At 40.3% G+C, this 19419-nt stretch overlaps 1 protein-coding gene across 7 annotated transcripts in view; it reads left to right on the forward strand.

The window, feature by feature from the left end:
* spop (speckle type BTB/POZ protein) overlaps positions 1-19419 on the forward strand; it is a 99522-nt gene that overhangs the window by 50763 nt on the left and 29340 nt on the right. For all 7 annotated transcript variants that reach the window (XM_082529083.1, XM_082529082.1, XM_082529081.1 and 4 more), the window contains 2 exons: positions 1884-2035; positions 12235-12362. In XM_082529083.1, the coding sequence (XP_082385209.1) occupies positions 1884-2035; positions 12235-12362 (280 nt within the window). The remainder of the gene's footprint in view (positions 1-1883; positions 2036-12234; positions 12363-19419) is intronic.

The raw sequence follows: 19419 nt of genomic DNA on the forward strand, positions 1-19419 counted from the left end.
GACTATAAAACTCTGCTGGATTTACCCTCATTTCAATTTGGCCGATTCCAGTCTGCTTGTGAAATTCGGCAGCGCCTATAACACTACTTTTTCGAGGATGCTCTTGCTGTTCAGACCAATTTCACGTCTGTGAAGGATTCTAGATCTTCAACTTGCATTTGTTTTTGTGGAAGAGGAGAATCGAAAGGATCTAGATCTGACAAGTATGGCGGGTGATGAGTGATGACTGTGCTTGTGGCCAAAGTTCAGTTTGTGTGCATTGGTGTACAATTGACACGCACCACAGGTCATGACTTTGCACTGAATGCTCTCCCTCAGGCTCCTTATTCAATTACTGCTGAAGCCCTCAACAGTCGGTCTGATCTTGGGTTAAATGTCCCCCTAAAAAAACCCCCCAAAAAACAAAAACCCCAAACCACCCAAAAGCACAGGGGGAAGGGAAACCTCCCACAACAAACAAAAAAAACTAACAAAAAACGAAAATACCCCAAAGAGCTTACTGCTGATCACGGATCTCACCATGGACACTGTGTACTTCTACTGAAAATGGCTCATATTAGTAGTGACAATCCTTGACATAAAGGTTGGGTCAGCTTGACACAGAAGTCTGCACAAGTTTGAGATCAAAGGTGGAACTCCTGATGCACACGTGTGAGGTGTTGGAACATGACTTTTCAGGTGCATTGTAATAAAAGTAGCTTCGCTGGAAGCAAAGAAGAAGACTTTGAGGGGAGATTGGGAGTATTAGAATCAGGTGTTGTTTATTGGGTTTTTGTGAGTACAGTGAAACTTTATATTGGTTTTGCTTCCTACTTTGTTAAAAAAATACCCTTTTAATGGCTATATCTTCCACTTTAATGCATACCGTGGTTAATTAGTGACTAGGAAATATATTAAATCCTATGTATTTTATTTATTCACAAGTTTCATAATGTCAAAATATGTTTTTAGCTTATCTGATGAATTTATGCCGTGACAGCGCCTCTGGAGATTTGTCAGTCTTCCCATACAGCCACATGTCACAAGAATCGCTACTCCTCCTGGTCAGAATCGAATCAAACATAGACACGGTGATCACCTAACAGGTCTTCATCCAAACTGTGCTTGGCATTTTACCTGCAATAACCTGCAAATTGTGACGGATCCTGATCCTTATGAGTTATAATACTGCGTTATTGCTGCTGTGGCTTTGTTTAAGTGTATGGGATCATTAACCAACCATGGCACAGCAGTGGGTTACCTCACAGTGGTATTGTCTCACTGTCCCTGAAACCATGTTACAAGTGTGAGTCTGTCTGGCTTATTGTCAGAGTAACATAATAGTGCACCAGACAGATTATAGGTTTACTTTTGAGCATCATTTCCTTTGATTACTGGAGGGTTTTGGTGACAATAGCTTTGGACATGAAGAGTAGTCTGAGACTGCTGCTAAGCAGATCTTTAGTAGCCTTAACTGCTGTGGTTTCTGTGCTTTGATGTAGTCTAAAGCTTCAATTAAATGTTGCTTTGTGAATAAGGACATTATTCGATTTTTAACAACTTGTTTGAGAATTTGTGAAATCAAGAGAAATTGCTTCATACTGGCTAAAACATAAATCGATTAAGTAATTGATTGTGTTTGATGAGGAAGACGTTTTTGTGCCATTATAAAACACATTTAAAAGCTGAAGTGGAGCATAGAAGCGACCGTTTAAAGTACATATCAGATGAAAAGTAAAAATCATTGTCAATAATTTCCAATACTTTTCATCTAAGAATAATCAGATTGTCACTTACAAATATTACAGATACTTCCAGGAACTGATACTCCCCCTTGTCCTTTTTTTTTCTCTTCTTCTTTTTTTTGGTCTCACTAGTGTGTTTCTTCCCTTTCTTTCCCCTAGGTGTTTGCGTGTGAATCCTAAAGGTCTGGATGAGGAGAGCAAAGACTATTTATCACTTTACCTCCTCTTGGTTAGCTGCCCAAAAAGTGAAGTGCGTGCCAAGTTTAAGTTTTCTATCCTCAATGCCAAGGGAGAGGAGACCAAAGCCATGGGTAAGTCAGAATCACCAGGCCCTAAACAATGGCAGTCAGTTTTATTTATATAGCCTTATGGCTCAGTCAAAATAGGAAAACCTCCTTGGACTGGAAAAAAAATCGTTGATTTGTGAATGTTTTCAAATTTGGTGACTGATTTCAAGTAGGCGTGACGACCTGTTGGCTTACCAGAGATTGAGTGTGCAACATCCTCAAGTTTTAGGTGACTCCTTTTGGTCACAAGGTGATTGCACAGATCACTTTGTAGAAGAAAACCTGTCTCCAAACAGTCACAGTCTGACTCAGACTGACTGCAGCCACATTCAGACAGATTTACGAAGAGCATGGAATTCCTTTTTAATTCATAAACACAGACAGATTGCAACACATTGCAATCAATCTGAGCTAGTCTACCTGGGCACAACTCATCTGTGATGCATCTCTTTGCAATAAGACACCAGTTTTGCCAACTGGTTGCATTTTGGTTATATTCCTATAAAAGCATAGTCTGCAGTTAAATGGCCAATCTCTAGCAACTATGTCAGTATTTGTGGAGGGATTTCTGAATGAGGTTCTGGCTATACTCTCAATTTAAGTTGTTAGTGTGAATTTCTGTGTATGTAGATGGCAACATATTTGCAATTTTCACTGATCTAATTGCTCACCATTAAATGCCATTGATGCTTGACCCCATTCAATCGCAAACTGAGACTAATAGCTGACACAGTCAAATTATTTTAAAGACACCAACTGTCTGCATGTGAATCGTAGACCCTGTCCTCGAAGCAACTATTTGAAAAGCAACAAGATTGCAAGTTCATTGCACACACTGATGAAAGAAAACATATTTATAATACAGGTGATCAAGATGGTAACATTATGTTTTATATGAGGAGCTTTGACATGATAATAAACACATGACCCCTCCCTCACCGGCACAAGAAGTTAAGACTAACAAGCATTTAAAAATACATGGGAGTCCAGTTTTATTTTCTGAAATCCTAACTTGTTCTAATTGACACTGAAAAATATATTCAAATTCATTACTGAAACCTAAGCTGTCCACATAGACTTTATATTCAGCACAAAGCCAGGGATATCTCAAAGTTTAAGAGTTTCAAAATGAAAAACTCTTGTCACACCTGTGTCTTTGGGGCACTGAAATTTGTAATGTAGAAGGTGGAGAGTGTGTCTAATACCCCAAGTGTGTCTAATAACGTAAGGTATTGATAGCCATATGGGCTTGTGTAATCACTGCCGGTTGGATTCATTTCTGGTAAATATATAATTCAAAGTAGCGTGGGGCAATTTTGATTTTAATTAAAAAAGACCCAACCTTTTTAGAAGTCTTCGACAGCCTCACTCCCTGTTGATAAATTGGAAGTGAATGCACCTCCAATTCCTTTTTTTTTATTTTTAATTAGGTTATGTTATGGGGAGGAAAAGCAAACTTGTGTGGAATTGAATTAGTGAGGGCCAGATGTGACCGCTTCCTGGTTATCAGGCTTTTTGGCTGCCTCCCTCTCTCCCAGTACCCTGCAGCTCACTGTACAGGAAGCATGGAGGAGGGAAGACGGGGCGGGTGGGTAGGGAGGTAGAGAGACGAGAAGAGGTGGGAGGCGGAAATGTGTTTGAATGAGAGGCATATGCAGTGAAGTTGTGTACAACACCCTGCGGTGCAGGTTGTGTAGAAAGGGAAATCATTTTTCCTGCTGAGAAACATTCCCCCATGTGAACTTAGGTACCTCATTTGCTCACTTAGACCTTTGCCATTTTTCTCACTCACAAATTCGTTTTCTTTCTCTTTTATCCTTTTTAATTCCATCACTATTTGAAAACTAAATCTTAATTCTGAGTGGCCGACTGAAGAAGAGTTTCTCTTGTAGTGCTTATACTGGATATTAGGTATTTTGTGATCTATAGTTTAGTTTTGCATGGAGGATTTTTCTTTGGTAGAAGTAATAATTAGACTGTGGAGATGTATAATTTCAAGGCCTTACAATTTTGGTAATATTGCTCCCTTAAATCGCCAGAGAAAACCTGAATTTTGGGAATGCCAAGTGAAGTAAAAAAGAATCTTCTTTTTCTGACTCTCTTGCTCTCTTTTTGTCTCAAGGGGCTTTCTGTAATAAATGGTATGCTCCATGGTGCACACCCCATCCCATTCTTGCCATATGCCCTCCTACAATTTTCTCACATTCCCCCTGGGGAAACCTAGGCTCTCCACTGCACTTGCATTGTCAATGGAGAAAATTACCCAACTGCCAGCATATTTGTGACACTTTAGCAAGCACTGTGTCTAAGAATATGGTAGTAAAGATTGCTCTATTGGTTCTGGATCATTTAGAATCCAATTTAATCCAGGCCTCTAGGAAAAAAAAAAAGTCAAATAAAAACAAATTGGCTTAATTAAGAAAGCTGAGCGGCTGTGGACTGTTTGTGGCAGGACAGTGATTTGTCTGCCTCTATACTGTGTTCCTGTAGGGACCATATTTAATATAATAGTTATTGGGTTATATTTCTTTTAATGTGGATAGTTGAATAGAAGGAAGAAATGGTTAGAAAAACTAGTGAGAACTTAAAGTAGAGTAAGTCCAGTATCTTAACTTTGCTTCCATTTATATATTTTTTTTTAGCTTACTGGAGAAGTAAAGACATATTTATATTTTCCATTTTTACAGATGTATTCATTCCCATGTTTTGGGTTTGTTTATATGGAAAATATGAATATTCCTGCAGTACATAACAGGAGGGTGTAGGATATACTATGACGGATTTGCTTGACATTATCTAATGAAACACCCGATCTGCATCAGTCAGCCCTTGAGCTTCTCACTAGAGAGGGTGTTTGTCTGTGGATCCTCTGATGGTCTGTACTTAATAATGGAGATGGATTCAAACATCAGCTGCAGACACCCCCCCCCCCCCCCCCCCCTTTCCTACACCAGACTTGGCCACATCATTTCTCTCTCTTGCTTAATGTGCTGGTTCTCCCCTCTGAGGCTACTGGGTGGATTGTAAGTTGTCTTTTGACCCCACTCCCCCCTCTCCCCAACACACACACACACACTCCGTCCTCCCCCCTCCTCCTTTTGCCAGAGAAAACAGCTGCCCCCCTGCAGACTCCTGTTCTGACAGCTCAGAGAGGAGAGATGGAAAGTTCTCAACCATTGCCGCAAGCTGTTTTGTATTCAAATGGTCTCCATGTTAAATCTCCCCTACAGACAATGGTTTTGTTGTGTTGTAGCCAAAGGCTAAGTGAGCTCATGTGTGTTGGCTGTGGTCTGCTTTATATTGTAATTTAAGAATGAGAAATGTTGGTTTCATTTAACTGAAGCTGTGGATGTGAACTTGTCAGAGTCTGTTGCCCTCAGTGACTGATAGAGGCGATCAGGCATTCTGTGTGGGGGGAGTGGAGCACCGTGTAATAGAGTAGAAGTTATTGGTCAGTCTTTATATAATCAGGTTGTATTGACATTGCTAGCAAGAATGTCAATAGACAAGTTTGTGCTGACATTAGCTTATAGAGCTCGATCTTTAGTAGAGGTTAGATTTTCTTGTGTGAACAGCTGTCACGTTTATATCTCTTTATGCCAGCCAGTTTGAATCAGTGTGTAAATGGGAGCAACGTTTTACATTCGATTTTTCAGCTTTTTATAAAAGCTAGTAGAATGCCCATTACTGCTAACTGAAGACTAGACTAATTGTCCTTGAACAGTCAATGCATGAACAATGGATCAGTATAGTCTGTTGTTAATTATAAGTTGTGGTTAGTGGGATTTTGCTAAAATTGAGTGGTAAAAAGTAAGTCCAGAAAAGTGACAGACACCAAGAGAGATGTTGACTCTGGCTGCTCTGTCAGCTGCTATTTTTCTACATGCCAGCTTGTCTTCTGGCGACCTTCTCTTTCTGTGTGCCAATCGTACCCTTGAGTTTTCTGCCTGAATATGGATGTCCTGCACACCTAAATACTCTGGCTTGGCTTCCCCTTTAGTCTTTCTCTCGCTGTCGCCAGTTTAGACATCATTTTTCTCACCTTCAGCATCACCTTAGATTCTCTTTTGGCAGGGTGAGAAATTTCAGTGGTAGTGAAATATCGAAGTGCAACTGCGGCGTTGTTAAAAACTTGACAATTATCTCCACTTGTTGCTGATTCATACTTGTTAAAAGTGTGTTTTTGTTTTTTTGTTTTTTCATACAAGTTCATTATAATTTCCCCGAACATTAAGAGGTATGTTACTGAAACCTAAGCTGTCCACATAGACTTTATATTCAGCACAAAGCCAGGGATATCTCAAAGTTTAAGAGTTTCAAAATGAAAAACTCTTGTCACACCTGTGTCTTTGGGGCACTGAAATTTGTAATGTAGAAGGTGGAGAGTATGTCTAATACCCCAAGTGTGTCTAATAACGTAAGGTATTGATAGCCATATGGGCTTGTGTAATCACTGCCGGTTGGATTCATTTCTGGTAAATATATAATTCAAAGTAGCGTGGGGAAATTTTGATTTTAATTAAAAAAAGACCCAAGCTTTTTAGAAGTCTTCGACAGCCTCACTCCCTGTTGATAAATTGGAAGTGAATGCACCTCCAATTCCTTTTTTTTAATTTTTAATTAGGTTATGTTATGGGGAGGAAAAGCAAACTTGTGTGGAATTGAATTATAATTTCCCCGAACATTAAGAGGTATGTGTAGCTCCACTAAATGTGTACGGATCTCTCAGCTGCACCTACCTACCCCCCTCCCTCCACCGCTGCCCTGCTCTTTTTGGTATTCTGGCAGAGTGGCTGCACTCCCACCTTGGCCAGCTCACTGAAAGAGTGAGCGCCAGCGATCTGACCTGCAGTTGATTCTCTGCCAGTGCAGTGTTCTGATGCCCCAGTGGAGATGATAGCATGGCATTAGCTGAGCTCAGCACACACAAAGCCGTCATCATTGGTGCCTGTATGCATGCACACATCCACACATGCACCCACAGTCATCTCACTGTCACAGCTGAACACTGAAGAAATCACACTTCTTTCTCTTTTCACTGAGTCTGCTGGGGCTTCTTTCCAGCATCATTCCCTCTCACCTCTCTTCACTCTCCCCCCCCCCCCCCCCCCCCCCCCCCCCCCCCCCCATCTCTTCCTGCTGCCAGCCTTTCTCCTCACCCCCTAGATTAGCTTTAGATACTGCCACTGGGGAACTATTCACTCGTCACTGGTCTTGTTACTTACCCAAATAACACAACTTCACAAGTATCTTCTGTGCTTTGGGGCTTCATCTGGGTCACACATGCTAGAGCCATCAGACATGTTTAAAGGACATAAGAGTGGGTGAAAGTCACTAAAGAAAGAAGATTTTACTGAGAGCCTGTGAAAGATACCTGCATTAAGTTTAATTCTTTGTCTCAGCCCAGCCACAAAAGGTACAGTGTAGCAAAAGTTTGACACAGTTTTCAAACCTGCTAGACTTTGCTGGAGATACCGTTGGCTTAAAAAAAAAAAAACCTCAGTCGATTTTAGAGTAACTGTTCAGCTGGGAGAACAATGAATAAAGTAGCTTTGTAAAGTGCATAAATACATTTTGTGAATTGACTTTCAGTCAAGCTTATTTGTGTATCGGTTTGCATGTGGATTCCTGTCAGTTTCTTTTGCGTACACAGCCTCCAGAGGCAGAGGATTACAGTGAAGGACCCCCTGCATGAGCAGTGGTGGGAATAACTGCATATGCACTGCACTCCCCCGCCAATCCCCTCTTTGGCTGCCTGCTCTCTCAGATCCAAACAGGGGATTAGACACAGGATCTTACAGTAGCATTGACACTTCATCCTAGTGCTTCCTACTGTGAACTGTCAGCAGATCTCCTATTGGGGTTTCTATGCAAGAGTAGGCTAGAGAGGAGTCTGTTTGAAGTGGCAAGTGTATACACATTAAGTTTACACACCCTGCAGATGTATGAGCCTTAGACATGATCTTTTATGGGGTGGCTGTAGCCTTTTTCACATTTACCTCTGGACATTGTTGGGAGAGTCTGGCTGGACATGAAGCTGGAATTAGGCTTTTTAACATCAGCAAAAGAGATTCTGACTGGATGCAGAATACAGGATGATGATACCTACTCATGGCTCGACCGGACATCAAACATACTTTGCAGTGGGCAGTTGTGAGGGAAAAGACAGATTTGAACATTTGATTTTACATGCAGCTCGACTAATATTTGGAATTGTTTAGGGCTGCAACCCACGCCTAAAAAAACCAATTGTGTATCTTATAGTCAGCTGGAATCAACACGAGACTTTCACTGTGCTGTTTTACCAGGTCTCAGTGACACAGTGGTTATTTTTAGCACATTTCGTCATCTGCATTAAAAGTTAAATTTAATGTTGACTTTAAGTGGATGTAATATGCCTGGAAGTTCAACAGAAGTCTGAAATGTCAGTGATGACCTGAACCCTTTTAAAGTACTGAATAAATTAGTTGGATTGAGATTAAAAACATTTGTGAAGTTGTTTTGTAAGAACTCAAGCATAGGTGGATTCTGTTCACTATTTTCTGACTCTGTTTTTCTTAAAAATCAACATTGTATGCAATATGTCCAGGTCACTGGAAGGAGGCCCCGGGGCAGACCCACGGCACACTGGAGAGATTGTGTCTCTTGGCTTGCCTGGGTACACCTCAGTGTCCCCTCAGATAAGCTGGAGGAGGTGGATGGTCTGGGCGTTCTTGCTTAATCTGCTGCCCCTGTGACCTGTTCGCAGATAAGTTAATGAAAATGCATGGCCAGGTCTGGACAATAGATTCTGATGGTTCTCATTGTTGGTATAAAAAGCTTTACGACTTTCGCTAGGGTCAGGTTTTTATTGTCTACCAGCTGTGTCAAAGCATGCCTGAAAGAGCAAAAGCTTGAGGGTAGATCCTGGTTAGTAGTGGTGGTTTCCTACCAACAGAGTCTGATAAAGAGGTGTTGGAAGTGCCACAGGTCCACCTCTCAACTCATACAACTTAAAGTTATTTGTTAGGTTTGCCAACACTGGGCCAGATTTTATGTCAGGTTCTTTTAAACATGCTGGGGCTTCTGTGGCAAGAATTCCACAGGCTGTGCTGTGGGGTTCAAAGTGGCTGAAGAATGAGGAGAACAGAGGGATGACAATGTTAACTTTGGACCCGATCCTGAAAATAATAAGGCCTTGGATGGATGTCAAGCATGGGAAGTTTTTATAGTGACCCATGTTTCATATTGATGTTTTGAACTGGTCCGAAAGTTTGGAGCAAAATACAGCGGTCCCTCATTTAGTGCGGGAGTTCTAAAAATAACCCGTGACCGGTGAAATCTGCGAAGTAGCCAGCGTTATTTCTTTTACAATTATTATAGATATTTTAAGGCTGTAAAACTCATCACAACACACTTTATACACTTTTCTCAGACAGGCATGAACCTTTTCACACTTTCTCTCCTGTTTAAACACTCTCAAAGTTCAAACCGTTGCAGAAAGTCCAGTATTATAGAATGAAACCAAAGATCGAACCCTGTTTTCAGGTCCAGAACATGGGGAAATTGAGCAGCTGCGAGAGAATCCAACATCGATGAGGAATGAGTTGAGAAAAATTTATCTGACTGTTTTGTTTTGCTTAATGCGCCTTATAATGCAATGTGCCTTATGGTCTGAAAAATAAGGTAAAGTCCAACTTTTTGTGCGATGGTTAGCATCTTCCTCTGCCTTTTAGATGCTACCACAGGTGCCTTTGACGTTGCAAAATGTTTCATCGGCATTGTTGTGTTTGTTGGGGAGAAAACTTACCAACATACAGTACAACACTTTTCAGAGTCACACTGCTAGCGATCAAGGATTTATGTAAATTTGACAAGCTGAACGCATTCTGTACTGTACAGGAGACACGGCACGGAGGAGATCGAGTGACTATGGTCTACAGCCAATCAGGAGGCAGAACACAACGCAAAATTGCACAAAAAAAAAAAAAGAAATTCTCGAGACCTCAAAAGGTGAACCGCGTTATAGCGAGGGACCACTGTATTAAATGAACCAATTTCAGGATCATGGACAGTGCATACATTTTTCACCATGTTCCCATAAGCTGTGCTCTAGCACATGGCTGTTTGAGTGGTCGACCATACTAAACAAATCCAGTGGAAAAATTTTTTACACTTGTATAGAAATAAATGTTTGTCAGTCAGGCATTTCTAGTTTAAAGTGATGTAATTTATTTTTTTAGAAGAATGCGAAAGAATTCAATGTTGAACTATTGTCGGCTGGTTTACAGTCCTGCCTGTCAGTTCCTGAATCCTGTGTGCATTATAACAACTCTCTACCAGACTGCAACTGTAGGCCTACAATTAACATAGATGTGTATGACCTACATTTCTATGCGTTTTACAATTAACAAGCTGCACCTGTCCTGTTAGAAACTACCCCCAGCTAAATATCTTGTTAGTTTGTGACAATGCACAGCTCTTGGCAGATTGGGTCATAATGAACTGAACATACTCTGACTGTGTTTGGAAAACGGTGCAAAACTAACATCTATCAAAGCAATTTGGGGGATTATACAATCTATGTGTCTATTTAGGTTCATGTAAAACACTCTTGCACTTTGCAATACCTGGTGGTATTTCATCCAATACCATCAGGGAGCGTTCTGGCTGTCCTGTGTTCGTTCTGTTGCATGATAACAAGTACATCTCCGTAGCCAGAGTCATAAAGAACTATCTTCAGTGACACGAAAAAAGAAAAGGATTCCTGTAATAGTCTCCACAGAGACTCCACCAAGCCTTCATCTCAGTATTGTGGAGTGAGTCTGGGTTACATGAAGAGGAAGAAGTCACTGAAACAATCTGAATGCACAGAAGATACTTTGAACAAACTATATGCCAATTATCTTGAAAAATTATGCACAAGTGTACCCAGGAGAATTGCTGGCAATTTGAAGGCAAAATGGGTTGTCATAACAAATATTAATAGAAGACGTAAAAAAAGTTTATGATTTATTAAAAGAAATAATTCTCACTGCTACTGCCCAAAAACTGCGTGGCTCTAATATACTATAATGAGACTGGGGACACGTTGCTTTTATACTCTTATCAGTATGACCAAGCATTGCACAATTTCATCTGGTAATTTGCCAATTTGTTTATCCGTGTGTCCTTACTAAATTTTCTTCTTGTTTCTGCTTAGTGCCAGCACAATTCAAGCATGGATGATTACATTTTTATTGTGTCTTACAGAGCATCCTTGGAAAGATCTTAATGGGGAAGAAATGACAAGGACTTGGCAAATAAACTGATTTCTATTAACTCTCATTGTAGCTTGTGGAGCTTTTTCCTGTAGCGTCATCTAATCCTTTACAGGCGCGCAAAAAAACAGCTATAAAACCTTAATTTATTACCGTACCGTATCATGTCATATAGTTATGTCTGCGCTTACAGGAATGGACAGTGATGGCTCCATGCACAAAAAGGGTCTGTCGCTTAAGCTCAGTAATCCCAGAACAGTGCTCAAGGAAGCATTTTCTTCTCATTAGCAAAATGGTGAATGATGTAATTTCTCCAAAGAATGGTGTCTTATTCTTCCAACAGAGCTTCAGTTACTTGCAAAATTTATGTGTTAGCGGCTGGCCTTATTCTATCTGCAATTAGCTTTAATTTGCTGTGATCTCTGTAGCTGCCGCAGTTCAAAGCCATTAATGTTTTGACCTTGTATGTGAGTATTTGTGACTGTTAGGTGACTGTAGATAGCTGTGACCGCCTCCACAGTGTGCCTGTTGTACACACAAGAACTCCACCACCTTTCCTGTGTCTTTGTAGTGCAACTGAGTGTTACAGAATCCTTCCTGCCACTGTTAGAGATAATTGGCACTCCATAAACACATGATAATTGGACTGCTTTGATCCCTGCAATTTCTCACTTCTTGGCCAAAGAGGCACAGCAGTTCTGTCTCATGTTTACCACTAGTCTTTATGTGGCAGCGAGAGGATAGAGAGAGTGAAACGGGGGAGAGAGAGAGATTCTGTTTTCTTCTGAAGTGTTAAAAGCTCCCTGCAGGCATTACTTCATGCATCCAGCCTCTTTTGCCATTGTTTCTCCGCTGCTTATGGCCATGACTCATAACAAACTTTCTCTTTCGCACACACATTCACACACGCAGAGCTTAATCACGTTGTGAAAGTCTTCAAGTAATCTTGTTTCTCCTTGTTTGTCCGTGTGTCTTCTTTTCCAGAGAGCCAGAGGGCGTATCGCTTTGTCCAGGGGAAGGACTGGGGTTTCAAGAAGTTCATAAGGAGGGACTTCCTGTTGGATGAGGCCAACGGTCTGCTGCCTGATGACAAACTAACTCTTTTCTGTGAGGTAAGAGGTGGAACTGTTCATTAAAACTCATGTTGTTTGTTGAACTAATTTCACTGTGTCTTCATTTTTAAGCATTCACAGTACAGGCTGCACCTCCAAAAATGAAAATCCTTATCAAAATGATTGTTCATGAAATGGGATATTTCAACATTGACATCATATTCTGAGCTGTGTTTCTATTAGTTGAGCTATTTGGATTAACCCAGAATATATCATTTTTATTAAGTCCAACCTATAATTATTCAATTTTGCTGAAATACCTACGTTTCCTGTGTTTTGGTGGTTTTGCCCACAAGTGATCACAACTCCTATTTCACTGAGTTGTTTTTTTGTCACTACTACTTATTCTATGTCCCTCTTAGTTAATAATGTATGTTTTTATTGGTACTACATACTCTCTGGGTTTCTCTCTTTCATCACTAACATACAAGCTGATTGTCATTCATCCTGCATGGTGGCTTGGCTCCGATTCCTCTGATCCAAATCTGGCTGCTGCTCCTCATTGAAAATTCCCTTGTTGTTTTTCAGCTGTAACACAGGGGGCAGCAGAGGTCAACTGTCCTCTCTCTCGTTCCCCTCTGCTACTCGTAATGGAGCCAGGGAGCAGAGAAGAGGTTAAACTTTCCGGATATGTTAATGCCTTACTTGTAATGCATGCACCCCATAAATGTTTAAAAAGCATGGCAGTGGCTGTTTAAAACAATTCTAATTAACCCTGCGGGTATGGAGGGGAGCATGTCTTGAAGTTTTCCCTTTTTGTAGCGGTGCAGCGTGCAAGTCTGTTTAAAGTGTTTCCAAACCGGGCTTATCGACAGAGGGGTAGGAGGGGCAGTTGTGCTTCTCCAGAGCCATGAGGGAGGGGGTAGAATTGAGTGTGTGTGTGTGTGTGTGTGTGTGTGTGTGTGTTTCATCCACTCTCCTGAAAGGAAAGAGATGGGGTTGCTGGTTCAAGTCCTCAGTGGCCACTTCCTCCCCTGTAAATATCTGTTGCTGCTGTAATTAGCCAGCTCCGCTGATGAACAAGCAGGACGGCGGAAATTTATATAGCACATTTTAGAGAGAAAAAGTGCTATATATGAAAATTAGATAAATGGAAGATGGAGACATTGGAAGTTTTCATCAGCATAACAGCAACCATTTTTTTAAACTCTAGAAACATTTGGAGGAATGGCCTTAAGTGACCTGAGGGGCACACAGAGTTTATTTTCTCAGAGAAAGTCAGATGTGATATATAGACAGGCAGCAGTGTTTTTTAGAATCAATTCTGAAAGAAAAAAATACTGCAAAGGAGTGTTATTCGAGAAAAAAGGCAGTCTGGAAGTGGGGTGTTTTGTGTGGTAGTGATGAAATTGCCAATATTGAGGGGAGTGGCAGTATTTTTCACCAACATGTGTGAAGAATGGTTGGCAGAGTTAGCTACTGGGTGGAGCATAGTGGGTTGATGGTGGTAAGAAAGTGTGGACGGGTGTTTGAATCTCTTTTCCTGGTCTTTTTCCATGTGAAAGTGATGCCCAGTGTTTACTGTCAGAGACCTGGCTCCACTTTTGTCCAGATGGTCCCATCCTGCATCTGAGAGAGCCCCATTGCCCCAGAGCCCAGCCCGCTCCCTCTTCTCTCTTCTCTCATCTCTTCTCCTTCCTCTTTTTCCCCTCCATCTTATCTCTCATTCAGACCCAATCTCCTCCTCCTCCTTTCCCTTTTCCTTTCATGTCTTGCTGCCTCCCACTTGGAGCATCACAGTTTCTTACTTTTTTCTCCTCATTCTACCTTCACCTCTGCTTCGTATCCCTTGCCTCACCCGTCTGCTGAGCTTCTCTACTTTTACTTCCTTCCTCTTTTCCCTCCCTTAATTCTTCCTCTTTTAGTATTTCTAGTAGAGTGTCAGAGGAAAAAAGGCTATGAAAAGAAGCCAGATTAAGGTTGGAGGGGGGGAACTGACTCAGCCGCTCCTCCTGACCCCCTGGTCTTTCTGTTCGGTTCAGTTGCCTCCAGAGACATTAGTAATTCAAATTTAACACAGTGAAATCTGTCTATGTCTGTCTATGTGTCATGTCAGAAAGTGCCTAAACAATAGCTGATGTGTTTTCTCTCTGTCTCTTCCTTTGTCTCCATCTCTTTTTGTCTTTCTATCCCTGCCAAACCACTGCAGACACCTTGCAGGTATTTAATGAGGAGATGGCTCCCATTAAAGGTGCTGCGTTGGCTGTCAAAAGAGAGCATGAGGGACAGGGGGAGATAAAAAGGAGGGGAAGAAGGCACAGAGAGAAGAGACTGAAGGAAAAGCCTTCTTGCGAATGTGGGCACAATGGGTGGCATCAAGCCGCAGGGGTAAAGAACAGATGAAGATGGAAAAATAAAGACGATAAAGGACAAAAACAAAAGGCCAAGATTGGATTTGGAGTTGTTTTTTTTTTGTTTTTTTTACCTTCATTTTGCTTCCTCCTCCTTTAATGCGATGCTGAGGTAAGGGAGGTTAAACCCTCTCTCTCTGTAACTGACCTTCTCCTCCCCTGTCAGCAACACAGGTAACCTCTAGCTCTAAGGTCAAACCACTGCTTATCCTATTGTTCATGCTACAGGTAATGCAGATGCTTAAGAGAAATTTTAGAGTAATGCCAGACTCACTCGGGAGGACCAGTGGCTCCTCAAAAAAAGAAACCCAACAACTTTGGGCTGCCGTTATTTGCCTGCTGGAAGAGTCGTGTTGACTGACAATGTAAGAGTTAGTCAGAAAGTCTGTTTTGATTGACTAAAGGGGAAAGAAGAGGTTGTTTTGGAAAGTTTGTAGTGAAACGTACCTGTCAGTCATTGTAAATTGGCCACTGAAAAGCAGAGGCACAGTGGTCCCCTTTTACTCCATAAGAACTAGAGTCACAGAACTAACGTTGCTGCACAGATATGGTTTATTTCTCCTCCTGTCCTGTGTGCTGTGGCTTCAGGGCCTTATTCCAGGAAGTGTATTCAACAAACTCTGAGTTTATTTTTAAACTCAAAGTTCAGCAACTCTGAGTGTCCTGCTCCAGTATGGTGGGTCAGAGTAAGTTTCGACAGCTCTGAGTATTTTTTTTTCCTGAGTTAAGCAGAGAAAGAAAGCCATCATCTGACCTCCATTTTAATCCATCGGACCAAAAGAGTGTGCATGAGACTTAGCTTGTATAGCTCTACCATAAACATAGACAGAATAAAAGTTTGATACAAAAACAATAATTCTTTTAATACTGGTCACAACTTGAATTTTCAATAGAAGCTGGAATCCCTGTTTCAAATTTCAACCTGCCGGGGACAAAATGCAAGTGGAAAAAAATGACAGAGAAACAGATAAGACAGTTTACTAATTGACCCGTGACATTAGTTATCCAGATAGAAATAAACTCTGGGGTGCATCCAACCTCAGGCAGTTATAAAATTATATAAATAACATTTTTTAAATATTAAGTAAATGTTTAATAGGTTTCAATAAGTGTTAAAATGTAAAATCTGACGTAATAGTTGACTTCATCCTTAAATTAGCATCTTACTGATTAGCACTTATGTTAAGTACTGGGATTTTCAAGTTTGTGAAAATAAAAACTTCTGCAGTTGATTTGCTCTGCATCGAGCTTTGACAGCGACTTTATGAATGAGGAATCGAAACCACAATCAGTTGGTTCAGGTACCGCAGGAGGAGAGTAGTCAAACTCAGTTTGTTGTAGAAAACCTGCCAGCAAGCAGGTTAAGTTCAGAGTCTGTTAACTCAGTAACCAGCTCAGAATTTAGGTTAACTCTTTCTGAAGCAGAAAAGTGGAGTTTTGTCATGTCAAGATGAACAAATTCAGATTTGTTAGCTTATACCAGCTTCCTGAAATGGTGCCAGGATGAACCACAACAGCATCTGTTTCCACCATGCAGAAACTACATTTTCTCGGTCTTAACCTTGGATAGAGATGCCAGTATGTAATATTTTTGGCCTTTTTTTGTTGTACACACACAAATTTCTTTATTGCTAACATTGTGGTCAAAATGTCAAATCTTAAAAAGACAAATATAATTTTAGAAAGGAAAACGTGTGAAAAACAGGATTCAGGTGTGAGAACCAAACTGGAACCTGTTGATTCCTTTTTTTCCCCATCCACAATCAGGGTTTGTATTTTGCCCCTGCAACAATCACTTCAATTCACTGGGGAGTATGCAGAGGGAAAATGACTGTTGATAAAACCTGGATTGGCATTGATTTTACTTCCCATTCAAGCACCAAACACTCGTAAACTTGAGAACTACTTCATATTTGGCGGCTGTCTGATTTAGACAGAAATTAACCGCTAAGCTGGAGATGAAGTTTTCAGATGGGGACATTTTTTCAGGTTCTGTAAACATCACTGGAAAGTGCCACAGAGAAAAGAGAAAAAGCAAGGTTTGTTTAATAAGTTAGAGCTTCTTTATCAGCAGTGGAGTGACGTAGTTCAAACTGAAACAGAATATGTATGGAGGTGGTTTTAATTATAAGAAGATTCTAAATCATAAATGTGGGCTGCTTAGTAGTGATGGGATTTCTGGCTCTTTTTAGAGATCCGGCTCTTTCGGTTCGGCTCACTAAAAAGAGCCGGCTCTTTCGGCTCCGAACCGGCTCTTCAGGTTGTTTTGTTGCTTTAATTAATTTATTATTAACAATAATATAAAATTATGCACAAAAGGAATTACTAACGTAAAAACAAGTGGTTTTATTTATGTTTATATATAAATATATGCGGTGGCCCCTAGAGACAAAACACGTACAAACTCCAAAACACATTTCTAGCATGAACTGAACTTCCAAAGCAGAGCTACTAGATCACTTAAATTACACAATTGAAAGCATGTGTGTATTGTTTGTGTATTTATACACAGGCACTCATATATATATATATATATATATATATATATATATATATATATATATATATATATATATATATATATATATATATATATAAAATCTCTCAAATAATTAAAAAAAAAAAAAAAAGTTCATTTACCTGTTATTACCACACACCAAATCCGGTCGTTGGTACTTGCTGGCTTGTGTAGCCACAAGATAACAAAGGCTCAACACTGCGCCCAGCATCCTGGAGCACTTCTGTTGTCTTTTGTACGTGTTTTGAGTTTTTATGTGCTTCTGAGTTTTTACGTGCTTCGGAGTTTGTACGTGTTTTTACGTGTTTTGGAGTTTGTACGTGTTTTTACGTGTTTTGGAGTTTGTACATGCTTCAGAGTTCGTACGTGATTTGAAGTTTGTATGTGCTTTGTCTCTAGGGGCCACCGTAAATATACTTTTATTTATTCACTCCACATAAAATGTAATAAATAAATCATATAATACAAAAATCAAGTATTCACATTTCAAGTTTTAACTATTTAAATTTTTAGCTTTTTCCTTTCACAAATTTAAAGTGAAAAGAACACAAAACACTGCAAACCACAACACAATTAAATATAAATTATAATATGAAAACTAAAAGAACATGCATATTCTCTGTCATATGGACCTGCATGAATAAACTTTCTCAATCCTTTATCATCTGCAACCGAAAATAGTTGTGGATGATTACTATACCTTTCTAATGTTGTTGTCCCTGCCTCTCTTTCTCTCTCTCTGGCTCTGTTCCTGTGCTACTGAGTGTAACTACCGCCCCTCCCCCCTCTGCCCAGCGTAAAGCACAAGGCTCGCGTGCAGAGGGAAGCGGAAAAAAAGTGCGAGAGAGAGGCTGAGAGAAGGGGAAAAAAAAAAAAAAAAAAAAACCCACGTGACGGCTCGCGATAAGGAGCCGGCTCGCGTCGTTCACGTCAAAGAGCCGGCTCTAAGAGCCATTTCGTTCGCGAACGACCCATCACTACTGCTTAGTAAATATAGCATAGAAGAAAGCTGCAGAGAGATAAGAAGTGAAAAGGAGTTGAGGAAGAGCATAGCCAAACCACACTGTTTGATCCAGAAGAGGAAAATTAAATTAGTAAAACAGGCTATAACCACAGTTTTTGAAAATTGGAACAGTTTTTCCAAATGAAAACCCAAAACACCCTTCATAATATGATAGTACAGTTCTGGCTGCCGTGGTCTTCAAGCTAGCGGTGAAGATGGCTGCATGTTGGGTAGAGCATTCCATAATTGGATACATTTATTCATGGCCACCTAAGATGTTTACTAGACATGTTCAAAATGACAATTTCAGTTTATTTCAACTTCATGTACTTCTAATTACTGTGGTCATGTGACTTTGTATATTTAACCTCTATTGTGAAGGTTCAAGGAATGACAGGTTTGTGTGCGCACAGCAGTCTACTTGCATGCTAGAGTTTGACTGTTGCTGTGGTCAGTGTATCAGTCTTTACTATATGCTGAGGAGACTTATCTAAATACAATGGGCAGAACAAAATTCATGGATCATTAACAGGATTAAAGTTTGATTAAGCTTGACACTTGGTCACATTGTTGGATCCAGAGAACTGGAAGATGGCGACAGAGGCAGAAAAACAACAGGAATGCCTAGAAAACAAAGCATCATCAAAACCTTGTTTCTGTGCTCAGTATTTCCACGTTAGGAAGAAAACAAAAGCAGTCACAGTCAGACTGGGCTCCGATGAGGCCAGAATCGGAGAATCTTGGTGTTCCTGAATGATTGAGACACTAAAAATGAATCATCAGCTTTGATAAATGTTCTGACTGGATTGACTGAGCACTCAGCTCTCCTTGTGGTGCAACCTGATGGAAAAGGTTTATATTTTATTACAAAGCCAAAATGAAAAGGAAAAAAGTCCAGAGAGCAACTAATGACTTACAAATAGAAATATAATGACCTGCGTATGATTTCTCATAGCCAGTGCTAGCATGAAAAGCTACGAAAAGAAGATTTTCTTCCCATGCAGAAATGAACCATTTTATCTAGTTTGTTACTACATGTCCAATGAACAAGTTTCTTCAGATTTATGCTCAAACTTTTAACTTTTGAGACTTAAAGCCACAAAAGCAACATTAATGGGAAAGATACTCAAGCAAAAGGGCAGAGGCTTAGAAGCAGGAAAGACCTAGGCTGAAATAATTTTTAAA

Source organism: Aulonocara stuartgranti (assembly GCF_965226115.1).
Source record: "Aulonocara stuartgranti genome assembly, chromosome: 4".
Classification (NCBI taxonomy): domain Eukaryota; kingdom Metazoa; phylum Chordata; class Actinopteri; order Cichliformes; family Cichlidae; genus Aulonocara; species Aulonocara stuartgranti.